We start from the raw sequence: 16,202 nt of genomic DNA, 5'->3' as shown, positions 1-16,202 counted from the left end.
AAAGAGAGCCGTGACCATTAATAATTTTATTAGTTTTCAATTACAGTCCAATAATAGCCTCATTATAACAATGCCAAATTCTAATACAATTAGATACCATTCAGATACCAAATTATATAATTTAGGTGGCCCCCTGCATGCTAGAATTGATGGTTTGATTATTTTCTTTATTTCTGCATTCCAAAATCTTATTAATTTCAGTTACACTCCGGTCAAGATTACAATCCCTTATGCAACAACTGCAATATTAGTAACTTCCATTCGTATCGACACATTAAATTATTTATAAAACCACAGATGAGGCACATATTCTTATTCTTCCTGCGTGTGGCAATTATTCTGTCTGTGATGTTTCTTCCTGTCCTTGTAAAATGCTACGTCTATCTTTTCCTGGTTGTTGCTGTTCTCCATCATGCCTTGGGCAGAGCTAATTTCCCATTGTTGTAAGCCATGACAATTAAGCAGTTTTCAAACCAGCTTGAGATTGGCTGTATAGACACGCCTTTAAAAGCAGCAGATTCCTCTGAGGTAGTGTGTGCTTAAGGTGTAGTTATGGTGTGTGTGTGTGTGTGTGTGTGTGTGTGTGCGCGCGCACACACACACACACACGAATCACCTCCAAGTTTCAGCAACGCACAGCAAGTGGTATTTTGACTAAACATAATACACTCGGATAGGTGTTTCACTGGTTCTCAGAAGAACAAATACTTAAAACCAGCCCAGGTGAAAGCTTGATACAAAATGGTCGTGGCAAAGTTCATACCTTAAGTTGACAGAGCGGTGCGGATTATTGCAAGGACAATGGCCCGCGTACGTCAACCGATTTGCAAAATAATTTATGTCACCTTCTCCTCCATTATTATTATTATTATTTTGCAAAGGACATACACTGTGTCACCACTACGAAGCTGCCTCTCCCTTGAAAGCCTAGCTCAGCCTTTTTTTTGCCTTCCTTCCTTCCCCTCCCACCAGGCCAAGGCTGCAGAGCCATCTGTGTAGAGACAAACATGCATATGGCCATCATTTGTCCAACGCTTTACACAATGTGAAGGTTTTTTTTACAATCCCCCCCCCCAACTTGAAACGCCAGCCCATGTGGCAGATGATGTATGTGTTTCTTCAGGCCTGTGATTACCAGCGCAGGAATGCTGTGCAGTACTCTTCACCTCATCAGTTCCACAAGCTGCACTCCAAGGTGTGTGAAGCATTTGTAGCAAGATGGCTTCTGACATGTAGCCAGGCAGAAGCGTTCTGCTGTGAATATTTGACTCGATAGATTTTCTTCCAATCAAGGTCAGATTTTGACCCGCTGGAATTAGTGTGCGGCTGCGCATGTGTGTGCATGCGGCCCGCCTGTGTATGTGGGTGGATTGGCAGCGAGATGAGATTTAGTGCAGCAAAACAGCAATTTGAAACCCAGGATGAATGAATTTGAAGGGAAGGGTAGCAAAGGGCACCAGGGGTTGTCTGGCGCCTCTTAAAACACCCTTAACGCTATAAGGAGAAAAGGAAGATTAATCCAGTGTGATGCACAACTTTTTAAAGTGGAAGGACAACCAAGGGGAGATGGGAGAAAAAGTCAATCTGCTTCCGATCAAGTGATTTACCTACTGGCTTTCCAAACACAAAAACGTTTTTTCTAATGTCTTATTAGATGTTGCGTTCTGACACAAACCTGCATAAACTTCCTTTTCGTAGGCTTCCTTACTGTAGCTTGAACGTTGGCCAAAACTCAACAGTAAGAGAAGACTGTCTGGCAACTGTGGATTAGTTTAATAAACGCTATTCATTGCCAACTTAAGGCATTCCAGTAGCGTGTTGGTATGGGTTGGCAGGTCAACTTTTTAAGCAACTCTTCAGTGATAGCGAAATGAAAATTTTGCGTTACGTTTCCAAATATTAAATTTAAGAATCTGAGAATTTTCCATTGGTAATTGATTTCAGGAACTGGGACATTGAAATTTGAAGCAAGTCACATTGGGAAGTAAGGAGGAATGAATAAAATAATGTTCTTTGAATCTTTGGAATCAGGTTCAAAAACCCAGCTGAATTGCACAGATGTAACCCACCAACCAAATCCAGCTGCAGTGCTGCAGTAGTTTCTTTACCAATTGGTGGAAAACCTATGGCCCTTCAGAGATTGTTGGACTCCAATTCCCATCAGGCCAATAGCCCATCTTGTCCACCATTCTGTTCTCACAGTGGCTAACACCGGATGCCCACAAGCAGTAGAGTTGCATCATGAATTTGGGCTTCGATACCTGAGTTTTGCCGCTTGTAGCAGCTTCTACTGAACTCCTTTTAATATTATGTATTTTGATTTTATAGCATTTTATCTTAAGTTTTGTACCATCCACTTGAGGGGTCACATTGCTGGGACAGACAGGCAGGGTATTTTTGATAACTACATAGAAATCCTAAAATATTTCAGCTCTTAACGAAACTGCTCTTTTGTGTGTCAGAATAAGACGATCTGTTCTACCGCAGGCCCACAACCTTTTATTTAGCTTAAGTAGCCTAAAACCTGTGAGGACATTTTGTCTCTCCACACATATACAGAGGCCATGTGTCTCAAGGCATCTGTTCAAAAAAACAAAACCCCATTCTTTATCGGAGAATTTCCCACCCAAACTTGCCTTTGGAATGCAAGTGACACATTTCTCCCCTTCCTCTCATTAGTAGATGGGTCTGCCATTTAAGCCATAGTGGCAGCAGAGATGTACTCAGTGAAGTGTAGGTGGGTTCCCATGAGGCAAGACACAGTGATAACAACAATAACCTTTATTGAACTAACAGAACTGGACAACAGGGGCAAAGCAACTGCTTATATACATTTCTGAAGGCCTGGGCCACTCCCACTCCCAACGTGATTGGCTGTCTAAACTTCCAAGCTGCGAATCATAACTCACGAGTTTAAGGGCCAATGGCAGAGGCCCAAATCCTGAAATGTTCTGTGATTGGATATCATATACCAAATCAGAGCACAGGGGCTCAGAATCCTTAGTCCAGACTCAAGCTCAGGCAAACACAGACCACTGAATACATAACACTCATGAAGGTGCAAGAGTGTTGCTTTAGCGTGCACTGCTTTCAAGTATATTTGCCTGTGAACAGGAATACTGGCACACATCTATCAGGATTTTTCTTTGTGCATGCATCCTGTAAAGATGGATAGATACATATGTAAATAGAACAGCACCGGAGCAATAAAAGTGAATAAAGCCCAAAGTGCAGCAGAAGTTGACTCTTATGCTGACATAGGTTACAGCTTGGGCCCTAAGCATAGTTACTTTCTTGACAACCACAGAATGGTTATGAAGCCCTTTGGAATAAGTAATATGCAAATGCTTAATTATCATTAACATGCTTAGAGGCCCTTTCATTGCTTTCAAGACAACATCCATCTATTCAAGGCAAGTTGCTCAGATGCCCCCTAATTAACTATTAATCATGATGCAATTTGCTACCAAGGGAACTGGTACCCATGCAAGTGTTTCCTTTAGGTGATTGTCTATGCAGCAAAGTAGCCATGATGGAGCCACATCCCATGGGCTAGAATGAGGACCATGCCCCAATTCCTATAAAGCAGAGGATGGACAGAAAGGGGGATAACAATGCCTGTTCTCTCTTCCTCCCTCCCCCTACACCACCTCACACCAGCCAAAAATGCTTTTTTCCAGCTTAAAGGTTTTGCCTAAGACCTCAAAGCTGCATTAGGAGAAAAAGGGTCTAGGTCAGGCATAGCTAGGGATCATGGGAGTTGTAGGCCAAAAACATCTGGAGGACTGAGGTTGAGGAAGCCTGCTTCAGAACAACCTCTAAACAACAGGATTTTTTCTCCATGTGATGACTGTAACATTTATTTTACTCTATCGATGCATGTTTATTTTTTTTCAAAAAATCTACATGTTCTTGGGTTGTAGAAAATCTCAAAGCTTTCTTGTTGAATTTTTCAGTAAGAAAAATTCGCAACCATACTTTAAAATAGGCATAGGCAAACTCAGCCCTCCAGATGTTTTGAGACTACAATTCCCCTGACCACTGGTCCTGTTAGCTAGGGATGATGGGAGTTGTGGTCCCAAAACATCTGGAGGGCCGAGTTTGCCTATGCCTGCTTTAAAACATACAAAAATTAAAATGCTAAAAACTTATCAAAATCAAACGCACACACCGCTTGATTGTAAATGAACCTCTAAGCAGTTTACAAACTACAAAGTCAGCATGGATCAAAGAGCTCCACTTGACATGCTCCAGCAATGTCCATGCAGAAGGGCACAAAAGGGTCAAACTGAAGGAGGCAAGAGGCAAGAATGATTCCAGCGCCTTCTACCAGTACAGAAACCTTTTCAGAGTATCTGAAACGAGATCCCCATTATCTCCAGGCTGGTTGCCAAATGCTAGTTCAAAGAAGAATGTTTCAGCTAAATCAGAGGAATAGACCCAAAGGGAGCCTAATAAAGCCTTTAAATTAAGCTGACTGCTGTACCACAAAATATAAATTCAACACATATATTGTAATGTAGACATGAGTTTTTGATATTACGTCTTAGAACTCCCTGTCGGTTGACATCAGATGGCTTCCTTCACTGTACTCTGTACACTGTATTTTAATATTTTGTTGGAAGCTGCCCAGAGTGGCTGGGGAAACCAGTATAAATTAATTAATTTATTATTATTATTATTCTATTCGGTGCCTGCTAAAAATATTTTTGTTTACACAGGTCTATCCAGATATCTAGAATGTTGGTGTATCTTTCAATCTATTTTTAGTTTATTGCTGATTTTAATTTTTGGGGTGCTTAAAACTGTTGTTTGTAACTATTTTTACCAATAATTCTATTGTTTTATTATTTCTATAAACTGTGGGTTTTTTAAAAAAAAAACACAATCAAGTGTTGTAGAAATTTTATGCAATGAGATAATAGATAGTATTGATGAAATTAATGGACCTAACTTACTCATGCACACTAATTTCTTCAATTTTACTCCAAGTAAATCTTAGTTGAATATCACTCATGGACATTGTATATGCTCACACCAGATAAGGGAATTGGTTCTGAACAGGGTTACTTCTGGAGCTATTTTCAAGAAGTATGCAACTGGTGCAGAACATTGACTTTCAGCAGGGTAGATCACTGACCATCGCTCTGGTCTGCAGTTGCCCCGCCGCCTCCTCTAAGTCCACTCCAGGGCTTTTTCCCAAGCAATCAGAGACTGTACCTGTGTGTAGCCTGACACTGCTCCACCCTATTCAGCCCTCTTCTGATTCTGGGAGATGTAGGGAGGGAAGCTTGTCGCAACAGGAGGGGGAGACGCCTGTGACTCTTCACCAGCCTAACTCATCTCTACCTACTGGCCTCCTTCCTCCTGCTCACCTGCTTCAGTATCAGATTCTGGACAACTCTCCTCCACACTCTGTCCCAACTTCAGCTTCCAATAGCTCCTCTTCCCCATCTTCTCCCTCTGACCACTTGTCACCCCACCACTGTTCCCTGGGCTCCCCGAGCCTTCTTCCCTTACTGGTTCCCCTGCTAGTTCCTCTCATCATTCATCTACATCCAACCAGCCCATGACACCATCCGGTAGCCTACTTCCACCCCTGTTGTTGTTGTTTAGTCGTTCAGTCGTGTCTGACTCTTCGTGACCCCATGAACCAGGGCACAGCAGGCACTCCCATCTTACACTGCCACCCGCAGTTTGGTCAGATTCATGTTTGTAGCTTTGAGAACACTGTCTAATCATCTCGTCCTCTGTCGTCCCCTTCTCCTTGTGCCCTCCACCTTTCCCAACATCAGGGTCTTTTCCAGTGAGTCTTCTCTTCTCATGAGGTGGCCAAAGTATTGGAGCCTCAGCTTCACGATGTGTCCTTCAAAACTCCACGGACAAAGACAACTTCCACCCCTACCTCAGCACAATTTAAGCTGCCAAGGGAACCAGGAAGGAGCACAAGTATTGTCCTCAAGTGAGGGGAGCAGTCTCCTACATGGGGACACTGCTTTAGGAATCAGGCAAGTCTTCAAGGGAAGGAATGAAGTCCATGCAGGCCTCTTCCCCAATGTTCACAGGAACATGGACAAGCTGGGGATGGGGAAGGGGTATTAGCAAGTGCCGGGGCGGGGGGCTGTTGGGCAGCAGAGTACGGGAAGCCTTTCCTGCAGTGCAAGTAACAACCTGATCAATCAATTGTCGGTCTAAACTGCAGCCTAAACCTTTAATGGATTAATTACACTGATTAAATATTACAATTCTAACTATCTGTGGTATGAAGTGTGCACAGCTTCCATTGCAATTCAATGGCACTTCCAAACTTCGTTATACGGCAGTTTGATTAGCTTTCAAAATTAATTTTCCAAACTTTGAAACGCTAAGCTTTTTAAACAAGGCATACACTCAAGGCAACATGATTGCATTAGTTATTGGAATGTCACTTCCTCCGAATTAAAAGAGCGTAGGAAGTACTTAGTCCTATATCCTTTGAACAAGCGTTCCTGATTCTTAACCTAATTCAAATGGAGTGTTCTGATAACTCAATTAGAGCAACGGAAAATGGGGTGATACAGGGGACTGAGAAGAAGACAGCTTAGTTTACAAAAAAATATTTATCTGCAATAGTCTTACAGCCTTGCAGCTCATCTTCCTTTAGTTATTGAGTTTGCAACGTAATTCACTCATCTCCATATCCTTAAGTGCAGTCTGAGTGGCTCAAATAGATTTGTGCATGCTTTATTTGCTTATAATAGATCAGTATTCTCTTGCTAAATCGTTTCTAGATAGCTGGGATTTCTAATCTGAAAGACACTTCCAAACTGAGTTAATGCATAGTGTCAGACTTTAAGAAGAAGTTAAAAGGTTGATGGGATGCTGCTGAACAAGACATGCAGTCATTTTCTGCTGCAAATTGGCATCCAAGAGATTACTGGTGATTCAAACAAGAAACATATCTGAACAACACCAACACAAGAAAAATAACAACAAAGAGAGCCACCACGTTACAAAGAATAAAATCAACTGGACATGGGAAGCATAGGCAAGAACCTATGGTGGTTGTTCCATATTTGAATAATTATTTTTCTATGAAGAACTCAAATCTGAGCACTTTTAAAAAAACACACACACAGAAAACACCTTTGATTTTGAGTGACAAAGCTGAGCTAGCTGGGTTTATCAATCTGAGAAGGGCAAAAATGAGGCAAGGAAGGGAGTGCTCTGAATGGGATTTGATGGTTCTATTTTGATTAAGTTTTTGAGAGTTTGTTTTTAATCTAATAATCCTGAAGCAGGGCAAAGCCTAAATGATCAGCTAAACTCAGCATGTAATAAACAAGATTTAGAGGAAAGGTTAGCAAACTCTTATTTGCATACTGTGCTTATTTACAGAAATATACAAAAAATAAGGCAGAGCAGAAACTTTCATGGTACTTCAAGCCATGAAGGAGAGGAGATTAGGCTAGGGTGTTTAGTAAATCTGGCCTGTAAGAAATTTCTTCTTAATCCTTCTTAATGATGACTGATTAGATATAGAAGCCCAAATATTTTATTCTGGGCGAGTTTGAATCATGTATTCAAATTTTAACTCTACAGAATAAAATGAAAATTGCTGTAAGACTCTGAAGACCCCAAGAGAATGCAAAAGGAAAGATTACAGAAAAGTTTCTGCAGAGTTGTCATAAATTTTATTGTTGCTGAATTCTGATACAACGTTGTTTTTCAAGGACACTTTAGAGTTATGTTAAAACAGCATGCAGGCTAATATTACAACAAAGCCCACTCTTAATTATTTCATTGTAATGTGTGTTTGTAGAATTAGTCACAAGGACATACTCTTGGGCTACAACAGTTTTGGCAGTTTTCAAACAGAAAGTGTGCAGTGCATCCAATTTTCCAAAGTCGTTACTAGTCTCTTTTAAACAATGCACAAATCAAAGATCCGTTTGCCAAATCTCTGCCACCAAAGAACATTCAGGTCATCAATGACGGCCTCAACGTCGGAGATGGAACAGTTGCCAAGCTGTCTTTGTCACGCCCCTCAAAGTAGTGCTGCTCGATTCTTCTGCAAAATGCAATGAGGTTGCTGTAGCCTTTCACTTTCTCTGATAGTTCGTCACTGATCAGCTGGGTAGTAAGGATTGTAAACAGGTGCCCAAACACCAAAGCATCTAATTCAGTTGGCCTAGGAGTAAAGGGGAAAACAATATTCTGAAAAGAGACAAATAAACCATTGCATTTCATACTAAGCATCAGTAGAAGCTCCACATATAGACTACAGAGTGTGCTAAACTGTCATTTTAAAGGACAAAATTCTACCAGACACCACCAGGGAGGGGATTCATAACAACAACAACAACAACAACAACAACAACAACCCTCAGGGAAGGGTGATTGCTCAGTAGTAGTGCATATACTTTGCATTCAAAGATCCCCACGTCCAGCGCTTGGTGTTTCAAGGTAGGGGTGGAAATTTCTCCTGCCCCAAACCCTGGAGAACCACTAGCAATCAGTGCCATCAGTCCTGAGCTCTATGGACCAGTGATCTGACTTGGAAGAAGGCATCTTCCTATGTTGTCTACTACCTCTCCTGGTTCCTCTGGCATCCACAAAATAAAAATATGAACCCATTTCTACTCTTTGCTTCAAATTTGGTTGTCAAAGCAATTCCGCAGCGTAGGAAATAACGGAAGCAGTGGCAACAGCACATCCACTCCGGGATTACTCCACACACGTCACATTTTATCTTCAATGTAACTTGGGCTTCCTAGTACTGGAATCATTTTTGCATTTTAAAAGGCGGCTGTACCATTCTCGAATGCAATATTTGAACTTCAAACCTACCAATGTATGGGCAGAGCAATCCTAAGCCCAGCCAGGGAGTAAAGGTAAAGGTAAAGGGACCCCTGACCATTAGGTCCAGTCATGGCCGACTCTGGGGTTGCGGCACTCATCTCGCTTTATTGGCTGAGGGAGCCGGCGTACAGCTTCCGGGTCATGTGGCCAGCATGACTAAGCCGCTTCTGGCGAAACCAGAACAGCGCACGGAAACGCTGTTTACCTTCCCGCTGGAGCAGTACCTATTTATCTACTTGCACTTTGACGTGCTTTCGAACTGCTGGGTTGGCAGGAGCAGGGACTGAGCAACGGGATCTCACCCCGTCGCAGGGATTCGAACCGCCGACCTTCTGATTGGCAAGTCCTAGGTTCTGTGGTTTAACCCACAGCGCCACCCGCGTCCCTAAAGCCAGGGAGTAGCAGGGCTCAAATTAAACTATCCGTACATACAGCAGAGCTATACAGCAGAGCTTCCTTTTGTGGCTCGCAGGGGTTATCCGCAGTAAACACTGCCAGTGTTTGGCTGATAAGCTATGGCACCCTTTAGATCAGTCTTCCTCAACCTCAGCCCTCCAGATGTCTTTGGCCTACAACTCCCATGATCCCTAGCTAGCAGGACCAGTGGTCAGGGGTGATGGGAATTGTAGTCTCAAAACATCTGGAGGGCTGAGGTTGAGGAAGCCTGCTTTAGATGTTGTCAGGGAACTGCCATCGGAGCCAGAGGGAGAGGGAGGGCTCCAGAGGGATTCCGGAAAGCGTCCCGGGAGGGAGAGAAGCAGCACATCTTTTGGGGAAGAAAATCAGCGTAGCACCAGTGGAGGAGGGGGGCAGATGGGGGAATCGGCGAGGCGGCTCCAAGACTCCTCACCGGGGACCAGCGGGGAGAGCATGGGTCCTCCGATGCCCACACCCTCCCTGCACAGAAGGCTTCCGCGCAGGGAGAGTAGGAGGAGACTAGGCGTCAAAGAACTTTTATGCTGGAAGAAGTTCAAGAAACGCCCACTGACGGATTCTGCCAGCGATTGAGACAGCCACGGGCGAGTGGCTGTCCAGACAGAAAGGGTTCACTCAGGCAACCCACCCAGGTGTGGCGCCAATTTACGCACGAGCAACCCCTAGAACCATTACAGATGTTGTTGGACTACCAGCTCCCCTCAGCCCCAGTCGGAAGAGCAAATACGAGATGATGAGAGCTGTACATATGAAGGGTCACCATATTGGCTGCTACCGAGCTATAGGGTAAGAAAGTCTTTCCCCCAGCCTAGGCACAGTCCTAGTTCCAGCAGTGAAAACAATGCCTGGCTTGCCCTTGGATGTGGCTCAGATAAGAGAGAGTGGGGTGGGGGGAAAGATGGGGAGGACGTGGCAGAACAGACTCCCCACACCCATTCATTTGGGAAAGGAGGTGCAGGGTTTTTTGGGAGGGGAGAGGGATTGCCTTCCTAGGCTCAATAAGCCCTCCACAACCGCCAACGAATAAAAACTCCTTAATATAAATATGAAAGCAACTTACTTCTTATTGAAGAAATACTGCTGCGTTCCAAGCCTTTGAGAAAGGGCTTGGCAACACTGATCTACATCTTCTAGCACCTAAAAAGGAAAACATAAACAGAAAGCAGAATGTGTTTGTTTTTTTGCCAGGTGGCTACAGGACCATACAAAACTAGCTGCGTGTTTAGAACAGATTGTAGATACCGGAGTAATTTGGACTTCAAATAGAAAAGTGTTGCAGGTGGAAGCTGAAATGCAAAACAGCTTCAGGTATGCAGAGATTCGTTTTGGTGCCCAACGTGGTTCGGGGAAGGGAATCGCTTTTTATTCTTGTACAAACACTGCATGTGCAACATGAAGCAGCTCTTGGGGATTTCTCAGCATACACTGCTTTTGTAAAATAAAAAAAAAAAACCAAACCAAAGAAACAATAGAACGAACAGGAACGAGTAATACAATTGGCACGTTTCTATAGCTGTAGCTAGTCTTTAACCAAGATGCACAGGGTCACATCTCTGCACATTGGGACTTTCCAGTTCTACTTTTGATGCCCTCCCCTCTCCGAACCTCTTCAGTCCGGAGGGGAGCAGCAGTTGATCAACTTCTGCCACCAGAAAGAAAAGATCCCGGTTGCACACACTGAAGAACTTCATGAGCAGCTCTGTCTCCAACCACATTTTTATGCTAGCTCTTTAGACGGCTTTTAATTATTAAAATAGGGGAAACAGGCAAAATTCCTAATTCAGCTGAAACACGCCGTGGGGAGGATACTGAGGACATCACCATGGGAATCCCCATGGACAAGGCCATTTCCTTTGCAGGATTCTTTGGGAGAAGCCATGTGCTTCAAATGTGCTTTCAACACATGGTGCGGATGGGACCTCAATGAGTGGCCTTTCTGTTCTTTTTTCTTTTTGCTAGCACAGAAGAAGCTTCCTTCTTGAGAATAATTAGGACGGATCTGGAAGAGGAAGCTCCTCTGGATTCAACCCAACCATTTCATATACATGCAGATGTAAATCAGCTGACCAAGCAGCACAATCCTACGCATGCTTAATAAATTATTATAATTCATAATAATAATTATTTATTTATACCCCGTCCATCTGGCTGGGTTTCCCCAGCCACTCTGGGCAACTCCCAACAGAAAAAAAACCCACAATAAAATATCAAACATTAAAAACTTCCCTAAACAGGGCTGGCTTCAGATGTCTTCTAAAAGTCAGATAGTTGTTTATTTCCTTCACATCTGGTGGGAGGGCGTTCCACAGGGCAGGTGCCACTACCGAGAAGGCCCTCTGCCTGGTTCCCTGTAACCTCGCAGCGAGGGAACCGCCAGAAGGCCCTCAGAGCTGGACCTCAGTGTCTGGGCTGAACGATGGGGGTGGAGACTCTCCTTCAGGTATACTGGACCGAGGCCGTTTAGGGCTTTAAAGGTCAGCACCAACACTTTGAATTGTGCTAGGAAATGTACTGGGAGCTAATGCAGGTCTCTCAGAGGTTAAGACCCACTGTGCTCAAATCCGGCTTATTTTGCAAGAATTCTGTTTAGGGTTGCAGCCTGAAACTCATACGATTTATTGACAAAATTTATTTAATCATGTGGCAACTGCTCTAAGACTATGGATTACATATGTGTATGTGTGTGCACATGTGTGCACATGTACTAAGAAACCAGCACGTCCTTGAAGCCTTGTTTTTAAATATTTCATTACTATATGACCCATTCAGGTTTGGCACAGGACCGACTGACCTGATCAAGCGACTTGCTGCCCCAGCCAATAGCTTTCATTTTACGTCGGACCTCCCATTGTTTCTGATAGGCCAGAATACGATTCAAGGGCCAAGGATAAGGAGATCCATATCTTGGATGGGTAATCTTTAAAGTGGAAAAGAAATGTCACTTTTACAAAGAAAAAAAGATGCTGTGGCTTTTATTGCCAGGACACTGCTTTCATACACCATTTTATGCAATTATTTATAACTTGCAGCTAAAAAAAAAAAGCTTTTAAAATTATATTAAAAACATTTTCACTTTGAAACCAGTGTATCCAGTAATGACATAGAGCTCCCCCCAAAATGTGTATGCAAGCAAAATTAAAGTGAAAAAAATATGGTATCATTAGTGGTATAAACCTCTATGTTTCATTTATGAGTAGGGACTTGCAATTGTGAGCAAAAGTGTTTTCTCATTAAAATTTAATTAAGATAAATGTTGCAGAATCACTCACCTCCTGGACTGTAGCATCATCACACCACTGAAGATACAGCTAGGAAACCAAGGAATACTAAAATTTCATAACATGTAAGGTTACACAGACAGCTTATTCCTTGCAGCTTTGTCTTCCCTCCCTACCAAGCAAGCCATTAATAATCATATTTAGAACACAGAAAGGTGGTTGCCAGTTCTGTCATGGAGCAGGCACAAAATCCCATTTGACAGAGAAAACGGAATTGAGATTGCAATATGTAAATTAGCGGCGTGCTGCTTTTTGAACCTAGCTGGAACCGTAAGCCCACCCTTGTGTTTTATTAAAAAATAAAGTAGGTAGGAACTCGCTTGCAGCATCACAAAGAAAACAGCATTCTATTTCCCCCCACCCTCCAATCCCCAATATCATTCATTTCACAAGACTGACAAATTACTAGTGTTTTGCCATACCTCTGCTGTCAAAAGCATATTATTGACTAATTCCATGTAGGCTTTCATCTCAGCTTTTTGGACTTCATCCAACCCATCACTAAGTGAATGGCCCTTAGGCAAGGAGAGAGAGAGAGAAAAGAGGGGGGTGAGAAAAGGAAGGGCAGGGAAAACGATCCGTTTGGGTCCTTTCCAAAGCCCACTCAAGTCGAGGGCTCTGGCTCACTCCAAAAGCTCTGTGCATTGCAACATTACACGTTAAAATGCTGCTTTGTAGATCATAAAGGCAACTGAAGTTTCACAGAAAAATGAAATGAATACTGCAATGTTCCTAATACAGTGGTGCCTTGGAAGTCGAACGGAATCTGTTCCGGAAGTTCGTTCAACTTCCAAAACGTTTGGAAACCAAGGCACGGCTTCCAATTGGCTGCAGGAAGCTCCTGTAGCCAATCAGAAGCCACGCTGGACGTTCAGGTTCCAAAGAATGTTTGCAAACCGGAACACTCACTTCTGGGTTTGCAGCATTCGGGAGCCAAGGCGTTTGACTTGCAAGGCGTTCAGGATCCAAGGTACAACTGTATATATACAGCTCTATAATAAATCTTATATATTTACAAAAAGTACTGGGCAATACTCAATTATTGTGTCCTGCTTGCTCAAAGGGGTCTTCCCATCTCCCTCCACCCACCTTGAAAACCCCATGCACCCCAAAAATCTGATCCAGGGAGTTGGGGAGTTGAGGTTGAAGACAAGAGGGAAGCGAAATGAAACCCTGTCACATCTGCTAGTGCAATGTTGGATCCTATAGTTTGAAATGCAATATTTGAAAGCTGAAAAGCGCAAGGTACACCAGTATGCAGGATTTCCAACTCTCCGCCTGTTTTGCTTCTGCTTTCAAGCCAAGTAGCCTTTCTAAATACCACAGCCTCCTTGTAAATAAACCTAAGTAAATTATGATGATGCAGATGCCTTATAAAAACGCACCGGCATTGATCCACAGGGCTAAAGAAAGAAAGCAGGAATCAACGTGAACATTGATTACGTGGAATTTTAAGATTCAAACAAAGTGAATCTCTGTTCCGTAAGAACTAGTGTGTGGAAGCCAAGGCGTAAGTGCAAGTTCCAGGCCTGCCAAAATGGCAGGAACCCACATGCAGCAATCTTCTAGACAAGAGCGCAGGATCAGAAGGGCTACTGGAACTTCAAAGGCCTCCATCTTCAAATAACTGCAGAACTGGAAGAGACCCAGGCTATCTGATGAATACCTTGCAAAATATTTTTTTTGGGGGGGGGAGAGCTTCAGAATGCAGTTATAGTTGGAAGAATAATTAATAAATATGCGGAAGAGCTAAAACCCCACCTAAACCAAATGATATTTTTAGGTGGAGACTGTGGAAGACCTGGTATATGTGCAGACACATACAGGAAGACAGGCATTCTTCAAGGAATTTTCCCCTTCAGACAACATTCCAACACATTCCTTTGATAAAAACAGCAGCGTTCAAGTTTTTTTATATATAGAATTGTCAGCTTATAGTATCTCAACTAAAAAGACAGGCAAGTAACTACTGGAATAAACCATGATGAAATTTGGCCACAGGGACAGAATTAGCCAAAAGGCTCCAGAAAAAGGACAGGAGACATCAAAGACACATGCTCGTCTACTAAATGACTCTGTGATTGGTTGAAATAAAAGCACTTCAAAGTAACAGGAAGGAAATCAAACATTTTATTTTATTGTTTCTTGCATCTGGCTCACAGACCCCTGATGCCCATCCGTGGACCCTCTAGGGATCAATGGACCATAGGTAAGAAACCAGGATACAGATGTTAAATAGCATTCGGGACAAGGTGGAACTCTGTAGGACACCCCAGGACAACTTCCATGGTGCCAAACAGCAGTCCCCCATAATGACTTTCTGGAAATGGAAGTAGAAGAAGAGTCACTGAAACATGGTACCCCCAACCCCTTCTCTCTCTCTCTCCACAGTATCAGCAGGCTCCAAGAGCTCAAGGAGAACGAACAGGGTGACACTCCTCGGATACCTGCCCTAACTAATGTTATTAACCAGGGTTAACCAAGATGGTTTCAGTGCCGTGAACGGGTCTGGAGAAAGACTGGGATGAGTCCAAGTGATCAGCTTCCTCTAAGCATGCCTGGGGAGACTCTTGAGAGTCCCATGGAGTGCAAGAAGATCAAACCTATCCATTCTGAAGAAAATCAGCCCTGAGTGCTCACTGGAAGGACAGATCCTGAAGCTGAATCCTGAATCCTTTGGCCACCTCATGAGAAGAGAAGACTCCCTGGAAAAGACCCTGATATTGGGAAAGATGGAAGGCACAAGGAGAAGGGGACGACAGAGGACAAGATGGTTGGATAGTGTTCTCGAAACTACCAGCATGAGTCTGACCAAACTGCGGGAAGCAGTGGAAGACAGGAGTGCCTGGCGTGCTCTGGTCCATGGGTTCATGAAGAGTCGGACACAACTGAACGACTAAACAACAAAGCATGCCTGAAGCTGTACCACCTGTGGGCACCTCTTTCTGAGAAGGAAACGCTCAGAAAAATACAGGTGCACACGTGAATGATATATCCATGCCCCTCTGGTCCACAGAAAGGACAAAAACAAAAGCATTTCATGTTACCTATTTTATATTCATACACACACACACATACATACAATCTCTCCCTGTCTCTGTCTCTCTCGCACAGGCAATATTTCACACCAAGAAAAGATTCTGTCCTGGATTAGAAGGGCATCAGATTTACTCAGCTGATGAGAAAAGAATAAGGGACATGACAGAGGAGTGAAATCTTGCCCTCAAGAGTTAAAAAGTTTAAATGAACATCTACAAAAATATCCTTCTGCAGATGTGAACCTGGAAGGCTCTCTCTCCTTTCCTCTCCTCTCTCTGCTAAACTGGAACCTTTCCCAAAGCTTGTTAATAAATTATTTTTGTTATGAGCCATTAGAAGAAGCCTTACTATGCAAAATAAATGATGCTATCCTGTCTTCTAGAGCTCTGGTTCTCAGGATAATTTTATCAACACAAACTTAATTAGCCCAACTGCTAAAACAAGAATTTGCTGAAGAAAAAATAGGTTTCGTATATGCACCTTACCTTGGCTTTTACAAACTGGACAATGGGGCCAAGTTCAGAAACAACTTGATTTCCTACGTGAATAAAGGGCACTTTCCCTGCGAGTGAAAGAAGAAAAAACAGCACACTTTTAACTCATTGATCT

The 16,202-nt window shown here is 43.1% G+C and overlaps 1 protein-coding gene across 1 annotated transcript in view; it reads right to left on the bottom strand.

Annotated features, from left to right (window-relative positions):
* Positions 1-7,650: 7,650 nt before the first annotated feature.
* Positions 7,651-16,202, bottom strand: part of MTX2 (metaxin 2) — a 37,637-nt gene continuing 29,085 nt past the window's right edge. The window contains exons 5-10 of the mRNA XM_083413529.1: positions 16,079-16,155; positions 12,977-13,069; positions 12,546-12,584; positions 12,068-12,193; positions 10,337-10,413; positions 7,651-8,170 (exon numbers count right to left, since the gene is read on the bottom strand). Coding sequence (XP_083269655.1) covers positions 7,960-8,170; positions 10,337-10,413; positions 12,068-12,193; positions 12,546-12,584; positions 12,977-13,069; positions 16,079-16,155 — 623 coding nt within the window. The 3' untranslated portion in view covers positions 7,651-7,959. The remainder of the gene's footprint in view (positions 8,171-10,336; positions 10,414-12,067; positions 12,194-12,545; positions 12,585-12,976; positions 13,070-16,078; positions 16,156-16,202) is intronic.

The sequence above is a fragment of the Podarcis tiliguerta genome (assembly GCF_965153285.1).
Source record: "Podarcis tiliguerta genome assembly, chromosome: 1".
In the NCBI taxonomy this organism is placed as follows: Eukaryota; Metazoa; Chordata; class Lepidosauria; order Squamata; family Lacertidae; genus Podarcis; species Podarcis tiliguerta.
This window is presented reverse-complemented; position numbering and strand designations above follow the sequence as displayed.